Here is an 11,631-nt window from a genome sequence, read left to right as displayed (position 1 = left end):
ACTACAATCATATATAAACATTTGTGCCTTTTCTTCTATTAATCTGCCTTTTGTCAGTGATTTAAAGTGAGCCATCACAGGGCGAACTTCCCCTTTCCCCTGTTCAGATTTGATGAGATTAGGGGTGGATTCCTGGGCACATGCCTCATATGCTGATTCTCCTGCCTGGCCTTTACCCACTCACCCCCATTTATGTACTTATCTGTTTACCACCTATCTCCTTTGGACCCCCAGAATTTCAGCTCCCTGAGGGCAGGGATCAGAGTCTGTTTTGCCCACAGCTGAGTCTTCAGATCATAAACAGTGCTGGTACTCAGGAGGCGCACATATGTTGAATGGATATTTTTCTGTGCCATTGAATTATTGAATTGAAATGACTGAGGGCAGGACCAGCAGAGTTCAGGGCCTCAGCTAACTGCCAGCTTAGCTGGGCATCATAGCAGCCTTGCGGTTACCTATGAAACTGTCCATGTTTCCAAAAATGGGCTGCCCAAGATGTGGAGTGTGATATGACGGCTGGGATTTGCTTTGAGGTGTTTCCACAAAAACATGTTATGGTCTGAATGTTTGTGCCCCCCTTCAAAATCCCTGTTAAAACCTAATCTTCAATTTGATGGTATTAAGAGGTGGGGCCTTTGGGATTAGGTCACATGGGAAGAGCCCTCATGAATGGGATGGGTGCCCTTCTAAGAGGCCTGAGGGAAGCGTGTTTGCCCCTTTGCCCTTCTGCCATGTGAGGACACGCAGAAGGTGCCATCTATGAGGAATGAGGCCTCACCAGACACCTACTCTGCTGGCACCTTGATCTGGACTTCCAGATCTGTGACCAATAAATTTGTTGTTTATAAATTACCCAGTTAAGTAGGACTTTGTTACAGCAGCCAGAACAGACTAATTCAACATGAGGCCGGGCGCGGTGGTGCACACCTGTAGTCCCAGCTACTCGGGAGGCTGAGGCAGGGGGATCGCTTGAGCCCAGGAGTTTGAGGCTGCAGTGAGCTGTGATGACACCACTGCATTCCTGCCTGGGCAACAGAGCAAGACCCTGTCTCCAAGACAAAAAAAAAAAAAAAAAAGAGCAGCTTCCCCCCACACACATTTGCTCCCACCACTTACGGGGAATCCTGGCTCCTGAGGCTCCAACAACCACCTTGGCTTCCAGCTCCCAAATGTCCCCTCTACAAGGGGAGGGGGGTTTCTGTTTCATTTGCCTAAAGAGAGTCTGGCACTAGAAGGTGATCAGTAAATGCTTGATGGAGTTAGTTGTCCCTAGGTGGTCTGGTTGAGGTTGGCCACCATCTCTGAGTATCCAAGACCCCAAACTCACCACCCCTCATACCCAGGGCTCCAGCACCCAGTTTTTTCCCCATCAGGCAGCACGCTGAGCTGGGGGGACCTGACGGGACCCCCCTCACCCCTAACAAAAGGCACCAGATGAGGGCAACTGCCCACTTTATTAGACAGCAGCTGACCCACAGGGCTCCTTGTGACTCATACTCATCAGTGGGCAGCCCACAAGACAGAAGGAACCTGCCACCACTATTCTGGCCCTGGGAGCCTAGTCCTGGGATGGTGGGCAAGAGCAGACACGGAGGGGACGTGGGGGCTGGCCTCACGGAGGCCTCATAAATACGAAGGGGTCACTGGCCAGGGATGCAGAGGAGCTCAGCAGCAGGGACTTGGGGAGGGTGGAGGCGAGGTTATCCTGGGGCAGCCCATGTCACGCAGCCACCTGTGTCTGAGCGGGCCTCTGCTCAGCATCCAGGCGGCACAGGGGACTGTCATACACCATCTGCAGGTTCACCTTGTGGCCCACCAGCTCCCGGATGTTGTTGATGCCATATTTGATCATTGTTGGGCTTTGGGGAGAGGGAAGAGAGTTCAACATTTGGTCACGTCATGCTCACCCCTGCTCAGAAGCTTTCCATGGCTCCCACCTTCCTCAGGGAAAAAGCCAAAGCTTTCCCTATGACTCACAAGGCCCTGCACCATCTGCCCTGTCACCTCCCTCCCCTTACATCCTCTTATTCTGCCCACCTCGATCACTCCCTCCAGCCACACTGGCCTCCTCACTATTCTCCAAACACACAAGCCTCATTCCTACCCCAGGGCCTTTGTATTGGCTGTGGCCGCTGCCTAGAACACCCTTCCCAAAATATTCTCATGCTCACCCATCATCTACCTCCAGTCTTTTCTCAGCTGCCACCTCCCCCGTGAGGCCTTCCCTATTCACCTGGTCTCCTTACTTACTGCCCTCGGACGTGCTCTAGACTTTATTTGTTGAATGCACTTATTTATCTTGCTGGTCATCATCCTTTGCACTCCCCTGGGTCCCCAGTGGATGGATGGTGCCAAAGCTACACCTCATTGAGGCAGCCAGACACTTACCGCTCCAGCGAGAGGCCCCAGGCAATGACCGACACATTCTCAGGAAGCCCCATGGGCAGAAGCATCTCAGGGCGGAAGATCCCAGAGTTCCCGACCTCCACCCACTTCTTCAGGCCTGTGGGAGCAGGAGGGGGAGGACGAGGACAGTGTGTGTGGGTGGTTCTGGCCCAGTGGTGAGCTTGGGAGTTGGGGGACCGGGGCCCAGCTGTGGGCAGCCTGAGACCTCCCCCAACCCCAGCACCAGGCCCCACCCTGACCTTGGTGGTAGCTGAACACCTCCATGCTAGGCTCCGTGTATGGGTTGTAGGCTGGCTTAAAGCGCAGTTGAGTGATACCTGGAGGGGATGGTGGCAGGCAGGAGGTGGGCACGATAAGGTTGGTGACCAAGGCACCCACCCACTGTACCACCAACACTGCCCACCCCGGCCCGCCCGCTCACCCAGCTTGGTGAAGAACTCCCGAAGCACACCCATCAGGTGGCCCAGGGTGAGGCCATGGTCAGCCACAACGCCCTCGATCTGGTGGAACTCGGCCAGGTGCGTGGCATCGAGGGTCTCATTCCGGAATACACGGTCAATGGAGAAGTACTTGGCTGGCGTGAAAGGCTTCTAGAGGGTGACAGCCGGGCCAGGCCCAGGCGCGGGTCAGAAGGTCCCCAAGACAGCACCCTTTTCCCACCCCGGCGGCTGCCTAGGCCGAGCTGCACCTTCTGGGCAAGGCGGTAGAGGGCGCGCGCGCTGGCCGACGTGGTATGCGTGCGCAGCAGATTTTTCCGGGCCTCGTCCAGCTTCCAGTTGTACTTGTACCTTCGGGAGGAAAGGCAGGAAGTCCATGCGTGCCGTGGCCCTCGGAACCCCAACCTCCTTCCCCTCCATGGCCTCAAAGTCCAGGTCCTGCCTCACCCCTGTGAGCCGTAGCCACCCTGAGAGTGGGTCCGCTTGACCCGCTGGACGTAGTCCATGGGGAGCTGCAGGGCCTCGGCTGGATCTAGGCAGGGCAGAGGGGCTTCTGGTCAGTCAATGAGCATTTCTCAAATAGCCACGGCACAGGAGACAGAGGGTGACATGTGCAGCTCCCGCCCCTGCCCCCACCACAGCCTGGGACACCTGAGTCAGTCACGTGCCTCCCCTGCCCAGAACCGTCCATGGCTCCCACTCACCCAGAGGAAAAGCCCAAGTCTTCCCCGGGGCTCCCTGCCCTCGTCTCCTTCTACTTCTACTTCTGCTTCTACTTGATCACTCCCTGCAGCTGATCTGTGAACTCACCAGACATACTCTGGCCTCAGGGCCTTTGCACTGGCCAATCCCTCTGCCTAGAACTTTCCTTCCCCAACTGTGGCTCACCTGCTTAGGTCTTTTTACTTGAGCAAAGATTTTAATTTATATAGCCATAGAAGAAGAATAACAACAACAAAAATAAAAAAATAAATTGACAGCCACCCCTTCACTCTCTGCCATGTGTGCACACGTGTGCACACACATGTCCACACACACACACACGCCAGTTTCCCCTGCTGCGTTCACCGTCACCTGTCCCGTTACGTAGTCTGCTTAGGATTTAACCCACATCTCCCTCAGTAGCTTGCAGGTCTCCCGGGGGCAGGGATTTCTGTCTAATTCACACCTGTGACCCATGTGTTAACAGAGACTGTGGCACACAAGAGGGCCTCAGAGAACATTCGTTGCATGGATGTGCAAATTTTTCAGATCCCCTTCCAGGGACACAATTTTGGTGTTCTTGAAAAGCCTGAGATGGAATCCTGGCTCCAGCATTTATGAGCTGTGTGACTCCAGGCAAGTGATGTTCCCTCTATGGGCCTCAGTGTCCTCATTTGTAAAAGGGGGATGACAGTTGTACTTCCTGTAGTTGGTAGGAAGATTTGAACAGTGACTAGCATGTAAAGAGTGCTTAGTAAGTTTGGGGAGGCAATGACAATGACAATAACATGGCATTGCTGCTCCCAGTCAGGTAACAGGTACCCAGGGACCTTGCCCGCCCTCCTGGTGAGAGATAACTACCCCTGCGGGAAGTCATTCCATTTTAGACGGTACGAAGATGATGAAAGAAACAAATGAGAGTCCGGCGGCGGTGGCTCACACCTATAAGCCCAGTTCTTTGGGAGGTCAAGGTGGGAGGATCGCTTGAGGTCAGGAGTTCTAGACCAGACTGAGCAAGGGCGAGACCCCGTCTCTACTAAAAATACAAAAAGTAGCTGGGCATGGTGGCATGGTAGTCCCAGCTACTCAGGAGGCTGAGGCAGGAGATTCGTTTGAGCCCAGGGGTTTGAGGTTGCAGTGAGCTATGATGACGCCACGGCACTCGAGCCCGGGCAACAGAGCCATGCTCTGGCTTGAAAAGATGGGGCTGACCCACCTCGAAGGAAGAAGGTGTCGTGCTGGTCACGCGCTGGGTGCTGCTGGGGCTGGAAGAGGGCATCAAAGTTCCAGAAGGAGCTCTCGATGAAGTTGTCGGTGGGCATCTCGGTGAACCTGGTGGGAGATGTGGCCTGACTGCACTGCCTGTGCCCGGCGGCTGAGCCAGCCCGCCCCCAGCCCGGTGCTCACCCCATCTCCAGGAAGATCTGGCGGAACTGGGAGCGGACCTTGAGCAGGGGGTGCAGGTGGCCACTGTCAGGGAGGACGCCGCGGGCCGCGAAGTTATAGGACTTGAAGGGCCGGTCCCGCCAGGAGCCACTGTGGGGGGATGTGGGATGCCCAGGCTGGTGAGGGCTACCTGTCCCAGCCCCCTGCCATGGCCTGCACCTACCCCTCACCCGGAGCCACCCCACACCTGGAGATCATCTCTGGGCTAAGCTCCGTCTCCTGCTTGGAGATGCTGGTGCTGAAGGCGCTGCCTTTGCTCACCCAGTAGGTCTTCAGGGTCCTGCAGCCAGAGGAGGGAAGGGGATGCTGCTGTCACCTCCTCCAAGAGGCTTTCCCTGATCTCCCATCTGATGTGGATCCCAGTGCTACCCACTAAGCCACTCTGCTTTTATTTTCTTCCTGACATTATCGTCACCTGAAATCCTCCAATGTGGCCGCCGCTTATCTCCCTGTGTTCACTCACTTATTCACTCAACAAACACTTACAGAGAAAAGAATGTGTGCCAGGGTCCTTTCGAAGGTACTAAGCACACAGCTGGGAGCGACAATTTAGGCAAAGTCTAGCAGTTTTATACTGTTCCACGAAAGTCCCCCCACAGTCCCGTGAGAAGGGGCTGCTTTATAGATAAGGAAACCAAGGCCAAGAATGGCCAGGTGACTTGGCCAAAGTCACCCAGATAGTACATGGCAGAGGCCAGACTTCAATCAGGCTGCCCAGCTCTAGTCTGTGTTCTCTCTGCCACTGTGTCTGCTCACAGGGGACGTCTGCACCGTGAGAACAGAGCTGCCAGCCCAGCCAGGTCCCATGAGTCTGGCCAGTGGGCACTGGGTTGACTTCAGTTCTCGGCAGAAGGTGCCGCATGGGCAAAGGCCGTGAGGTGGCATGAGCCTGGGCTCGACAACCAGGGTGTAAAGGGGGCTGAGATGAAGCTGATGGCACTTGTGGCCAAGTGTGGGCAGGGCGGCTCTGCCCCCCGACCCCCCACGGAGCCATGCTGGTAAGCCCAGGGCGCGCCCACGCACACTTCAGTCAGCAGCTTCCTCTTCCTCAGCTCGCTCTTCTCCTTCTCGCCCAGCTTCTCGGCCTGTGCCCCCCGGACCAACTGGAGCCGCCGCTGCACCTCGTCCTCCATGCTGTCCACCTGCAGCGACAGCAGGTGTGAGGGCCAGGGGTCCACCTGCCCATCTACACGCCCACCTGCCTGCAGGGACTCACCACGCGGAACACCCGGGGCCCGTCGGCCGCGCTCTTGTCCACACGGATCCACTTGTTGGACATGGCCTTGCTGAAGCCCACTTTGCCACTGGGCAGTCGCTGCAGGAGACAGGATGCTGTGAGTGGGGCACGAGAGCCACCTCCACCGTATCCCCTGCCCCTCAAGTCCCTACCATGAGCTCGCTCTGGGCCAGGCCCTCGGGAGGGACACTGCGAAACACACGGGCCTCGTGGCTACCCTCCCGGGCGATCTCCTCGCCCTCGGCAGTAAGCTCCCAGCGCTTGGTGGAGCGAAGTTCAGCTTCGATGACCTGCAGGGAAACGGGGGGCCCAGGTAGGGGGGGCGGTTCAGAGCCAGGCACCCCTCACCATAGCACTGGGGCTGAGGTTCAAGTCACAGCCTCTGAACCTGACTTCACACCCCACATGTACCGTTCTGCAGTCAAGTGATGTTAAGAGAAGGAGTTCTTCTCGCTGAACCTATTTCCCTTATGTAACACAGGTACTTTAATAAAGGTCCACCACACCTCCCGGGGCGAGGTAAAGTATTACTGATGCTACCTGGCAGCGGACAAACTCTTACTATCCCTTTTGAACCTGTGACAGACTTTAAGGTCTAAGGTAAACAGATTCGTCTCCATGTTTGTGTTCATGTTTGCATCCCAGTCCTGGCAGTGTCAGAGAAGGGCCCTGGAGGCCCACATTACAAACAGAAGCCGGAGGATCCCGGATGAGGACAGGTCCATGGTCACGCAGACAGGAACAAGGCTAGGTGGGACCCACAGGTCCTAGCTCCCCCTTTGTTCTGATCTCAGCTCTGCTTCTCACTCACTGTGTGACCTCAGGGAAGTTGCTTAACCTCTCTGAGCGACTTTTCTCATCCATAAGACAAGTGTGTGCTGGGCTCTACCTCAGACGATTTCAATGTAAATGAATTAATATAATACGCAGAAAAAAATATAGAGTTCTTACCCCTGGCCCCTGAGACAGGGTCTTGCTCTGTTGCCCAGGCTACAGTGCAGTGGTATCATCATAGCTCTCACTACAAACTCACACTGCAGGGCTCAAGTGATCCTCCTGCCTCAGCCTCCCAAGGAGCTAGGATTATAGGTGTGCACCACCACACCCAGGTAATTTTTCTATTTTTTTGTAGAGATGGGGTCTTACTCTTGTTTGCGCAGAAAGCAGAGTTCTTTTTTTTTTTTTTTTTTTTGAGACAGAGTCTCACTCTGTTGCCTGGGCTAGAGTGCCGTGGCGTCAGCCTAGCTCACAGCAACCTCAAACTCCTGGGCTCAAGCAATGCTTCTGCCTCATCCTCCCAAGTAGCTGGGACGACAGGCATGCGCCACCATGCCCGGCTAATTTTTTCTATATATTTTTAGCTGTCCAGATAATTTCTTTTTATTTTTCAGTAGAGATGGGGTCTCGCTCTTTCTCAGGCTGGTCTCGAACTCCTGACCTCCAGTGATCCTCCTGCCTCGGCCTCCCAGAGTGCTAGGATTACAGGCGTGAACCACCGTGGCCAGCCCAGAGTTCTTAATATGTGACAAGTGCTGCATGAATTCTAACCACTAATATATTATCATTGCTATTATTGCCAGTAGGTTGAACCACATTAAATTGGCACGATTTAACCCTCTGTGATCTACACAAATGGCAATTTCATATCGATCAAGGCATTGTCACCCCACACACCATAGCTGCAACCTCTCCTCTGCACTAAGGACCTTGGGCTCTGCAGCCTGAGTGCCAAATTTCAAATCTGGATTTCCCAGCCCCTTCTAGTGATACTGATCAAGTTACCGACCAATGTTGACCATCAGTTGTCACATCTGCAAAACGGGAATAACAGTGCCATCAGCCTAGGATTATGGTAAGGATTGGACAAGCTGAGACCACAGTGGGGCACACAATAAGAGTTTGATGAATAAACAGCCCAGATCCTGGCCTCATGGATCTAACCTCCTCCTGGGTGGCCCACTGGCCCCTCAGCATCCTCCTCCTGTGACTCCATCACCCTCCATTTGCCCAAATTGGAAGGCTGGGCTTCATCCCTGCTCCCCTCAGCCTGGTCCTGAATCTCAGGCAATGCCCACTCCCCATTGCAGCTGCCTACCCACTGCCAGACATCATGCCCTCTAGCTTGGGTATGTACCAGCCTCTGCTCTCATCCAATCCAATTCCAGTCTTGCTTCTGCCTATTCTTCCCAAGGTGATGTAGCTGGCACATCCCACCAGCTCCAACGTCTGCTATGGCTCCCCAGTACCCCTGTCACGTAAAGACCTACAAGGCCTTGCAATTCTGGCTGTGCTGGTCTCTGTCACCACCTGTCATCCCCCAAACCTCCAGCCCTTGATCCCTCAAGTGCCATGGCTTTCCTCCGGCTTTCCTCCACAGTGCAGAGACCTGACTCAGCTGTCACTTCCACCAGGCCGTTCTCGCTGACCCCCAAGGCTGGGTCAGCTGTCACCGCTGGGTTTCCTGTGCTTATCCTACTATTACTCTGGTCATTTGAGCACCTCCCTAATTAGATCACCACCTACATGGAGGCAGCAACCGTGTCTTCCTTATCCACCATCGTACACCGCCACCCCCAGGCTGATCATTCATTCCTCAATGGATGTTTACTGCATGAGGAACATCCGTGCGTCCGGGCCTTCACTCGTTCCAGACTTTCCTCCTGCGTATCCTGGCGCGGACACATGTATAACACCCCCAACCAAACCTGAGCGAGTCTGGCCTGGAAGTAGGGCCCTTGCGCCAAGGGGACTGCAGGTGCAAAAGCGAGGCGCCCAGCATCAGCGGCCTGGCTCACCTCGCCCAGCGCCTGCAGGCTCTTCACGGCGCCCACCACCGCTTGGTGCTCCACGCCCAGCTCGGCCGCCAGCTCCGCGCTGTCCAGGCCGCCATCGGCCGCCTCCAGCCGCCGCAGCAGTAGCTCCGCCACCGGACCATCAGCCATGGCTACTCCCAGAGCGCGCGGCGTGTCCCGGCCGAAGCCTGAGCAACCGGAACCGGAACCCCGAGTTTGGTCCGCCATCTTGAGTGTGCCCAACGCAGTGTAGACTTAGTGCTTCCCCATCTTGGGTGTGGCTAAAGAGCCGCAAGGCGTGCAAGGAACTCGGGCCCCACCTCCACGCTGGCTCGTCCACTGGAGTCTGGTTGACCAAAGAGGTAAAATAGGTGACCTCAAGGTCAGAAGCACAGTTCTGTTTTGAATTTCAACTAACCTCCCCTCCAGCGAGCTGTGTGACCTTGGACTTCACCCTCTCTGAGCCTGGGAGCCCTCTGCCCGTCTGAGATTGTCTTTTGCCCTGGGAGAGGGCAGTAGCTGGTGGGCTCCGAAGATGGTCATTTTGCATGTAAACTGCTTTGAAATTTTCAAACGGAGGCTGGATAGGGACCATTCCCCATTTATAGAGGGGAGAAGGACTCATCTAGTAATATTAATAGTTAAGGTGGCAGCTAACCTGTATGGACAACTTCCTGTGTGCCCAGTCCAGTGCTAAGTACTTCAGGTATATTATTTCATTTCTCCCCAAAACAAAACTTTATGATGTAGACACTGATATAACCCCCCATTTCACAGACGAGGAAACTGAGGCTCAGAGGGTGATAATGATTTGCCCAAGGTTCTACAGGGACTTGGTAGAAATGGGGTCAGAAATTATAACCCTCCAGGTCCACTCCCATGCTCTGATAAAATCAGTATGTCAGGGCAATAATGTATAGTCTAGATTAGTGCTGTCTTATAGAAATGTAATGTGAGACACAAATGTAATTTTAAATTTCCTGGCCGGGCACAGTGGCTCACACCTATAATTCTAGCACTTTGGGAGGCCAAGGTGGGAGGATCGCTTGAGGCCAGGAGTTCAAGACTGGCTTGAGCAACATAGTGAGACCCTGTCTCAACAAAAAAGTAAAAAATTACCCAAGTGTGGTGTTGTCTTTTTTTTCATTTTTCTTTTTTATTTAATTTTCTCTTCTCTCTCTCTCTTTTTTTTTTTTTTTGGCAAAAGCAGCAAGTAACTTACAAAAGAAGGGTGTGGTGTTGTGTGCCTGTCTATGGTCCTAGCTACTCAAGAGGCTGAGGCAGGAGGATTGCTTGAGCCCAGGAGTCTGAGATTGTAGTGAACTATGATGCACTCTAGCCCAGGCAACAGAACAACAGAACTAGAACCCTGCCTCAAAAAAAAAAAAAAGTCCTATAGCAATGTTAAAAAAAAAAGTCAAATTAACTGCAAAACTACTTTAGTACATCCAGATTATTTTTTCAACCCTTAATATAAAGATTACTAGTGAAATATTTTATGCTTTTTTTCATATAAAGCCTTCAGAATGTGATGTGTATTTTACACTTACAGCACATCTCAGTTCAGACCAGCCACATTTCAAATGGTCAACAGTCACATGTGGCCAGTGGCAACTTTATTAGACATCACAGGTAGATTCTAACCCCAGATCTGCTGTTTATCTCATCAGCCAAATCGTGGAATCTTTCTGTGCCTCACTTTCTTGCCCAGCTGGAGATATGACCCCAGGTTATTGTGAGAATTAAGTGATACAGTGCCCCACCATACACGCAGCACTTGCTGATACTAAATTATGCATGGACCATGTGTTAGGCAACAGAACACATTTATTCATTTAACATCACAATTATTATTTGAGCCTGTAATATGGGCTTACTGATATCCCCCATTTCTGACCATACAGTAAGGTCCTATATTCAGGATATGTCCCTCAAAGTCCCTTCTTTCTTCTTTTTGTTTATTTCATTTCCACAAGAGTCCTTCCTTCCTCTCTTCAGTCATACAACAATTAGTTTATAAGCCTGTTCTGTGCCAGGTGCTGCAGGAGACACTGGGGGTGGTGAGGGGAACAAGACAGGCAGTGTCTACCCCTGGGCAGGAGGCACCAAGCCCAGGTGTGCATTACACAGGACTGGAGGAAAGGTGGGAGGGTCAGTGGCAGGCCTGGGGTGGTCACCACGGGTTCTGGCAGCCGCTTGAGGGGTGGAGGTGGGGGCAGGCTAGGCAATACTGGATACTGCCTGGGAGAAGGGGTAGAACCCAACTTCCCCATTACTCTTCATGTCTCCCTTTCTTCTATTTTTAACCAAAGTCCCTTTCCAAGTAATTTTTTTTCCCTTTTTTTTCATTCATCTCCTTTCTGAGTCGCCACCACTAGCGAGGACACACCCCCTCCCCACTCTTTTGCTGGGAATCCTCCCTTCCCCCCTTCCACAATCCACTCCAGCGTCCCCAAGCCCAGCACCCATTTGTTGAGAGTTTGGAAACCCCCAAGCTCTCCTTCCTCCTTTCATAGCAGGAGGGCAGGGTGCTGGTGTCAGTCACGTGCCTCCAGATTCAGAAGAAGACTCCAGACTCAGGGGTCCTTGCCTATCTCCTAGGACGTTATCT

At 53.4% G+C, this 11,631-nt stretch overlaps 1 protein-coding gene across 1 annotated transcript; it reads right to left on the bottom strand.

The window, feature by feature from the left end:
* Positions 1 to 1,435: 1,435 nt before the first annotated feature.
* On the bottom strand, positions 1,436 to 9,183 carry FARSA (phenylalanyl-tRNA synthetase subunit alpha). The gene is made up of 13 exons (XM_069495104.1): positions 9,024 to 9,183; positions 6,381 to 6,518; positions 6,208 to 6,306; positions 6,015 to 6,133; positions 5,179 to 5,271; positions 4,953 to 5,081; positions 4,762 to 4,877; positions 3,291 to 3,375; positions 3,095 to 3,194; positions 2,828 to 2,996; positions 2,646 to 2,723; positions 2,389 to 2,503; positions 1,436 to 1,859 (listed from the first exon to the last, which is right to left on the bottom strand). Exons 1-13 carry the CDS (start codon positions 9,168 to 9,170, stop codon positions 1,721 to 1,723), a joined length of 1,527 nt encoding a protein of 508 aa, XP_069351205.1. The 5' UTR covers positions 9,171 to 9,183; the 3' UTR covers positions 1,436 to 1,720.
* Positions 9,184 to 11,631: the final 2,448 nt, after the last annotated feature.

The sequence above is a fragment of the Eulemur rufifrons genome, chromosome 2 (genome assembly GCF_041146395.1).
Source record: "Eulemur rufifrons isolate Redbay chromosome 2, OSU_ERuf_1, whole genome shotgun sequence".
Taxonomy (NCBI): domain Eukaryota; kingdom Metazoa; phylum Chordata; class Mammalia; order Primates; family Lemuridae; genus Eulemur; species Eulemur rufifrons.
This window is presented reverse-complemented; position numbering and strand designations above follow the sequence as displayed.

What these genes read in the sequence shown, in the direction of transcription:
- FARSA (XM_069495104.1), bottom strand. Translation starts at nt 9,170, where the DNA reads ATGGCTGATGGTCCGGTGGCGGAGCTACTGCTGCGGCGGCTGGAGGCG. An exon ending in GGCCCCGGGTGTTCCGCGTG is followed by an intron (nt 6,134 to 6,207) that starts GTGAGTCCCTGC and finishes CTGTCGCTGCAG; the next exon opens with GTGGACAGCATGGAGGACGA. An exon ending in TGGGGCCTCTCGCTGGAGCG is followed by an intron (nt 1,860 to 2,388) that starts GTAAGTGTCTGG and finishes CTCTCCCCAAAG; the next exon opens with CCCAACAATGATCAAATATG.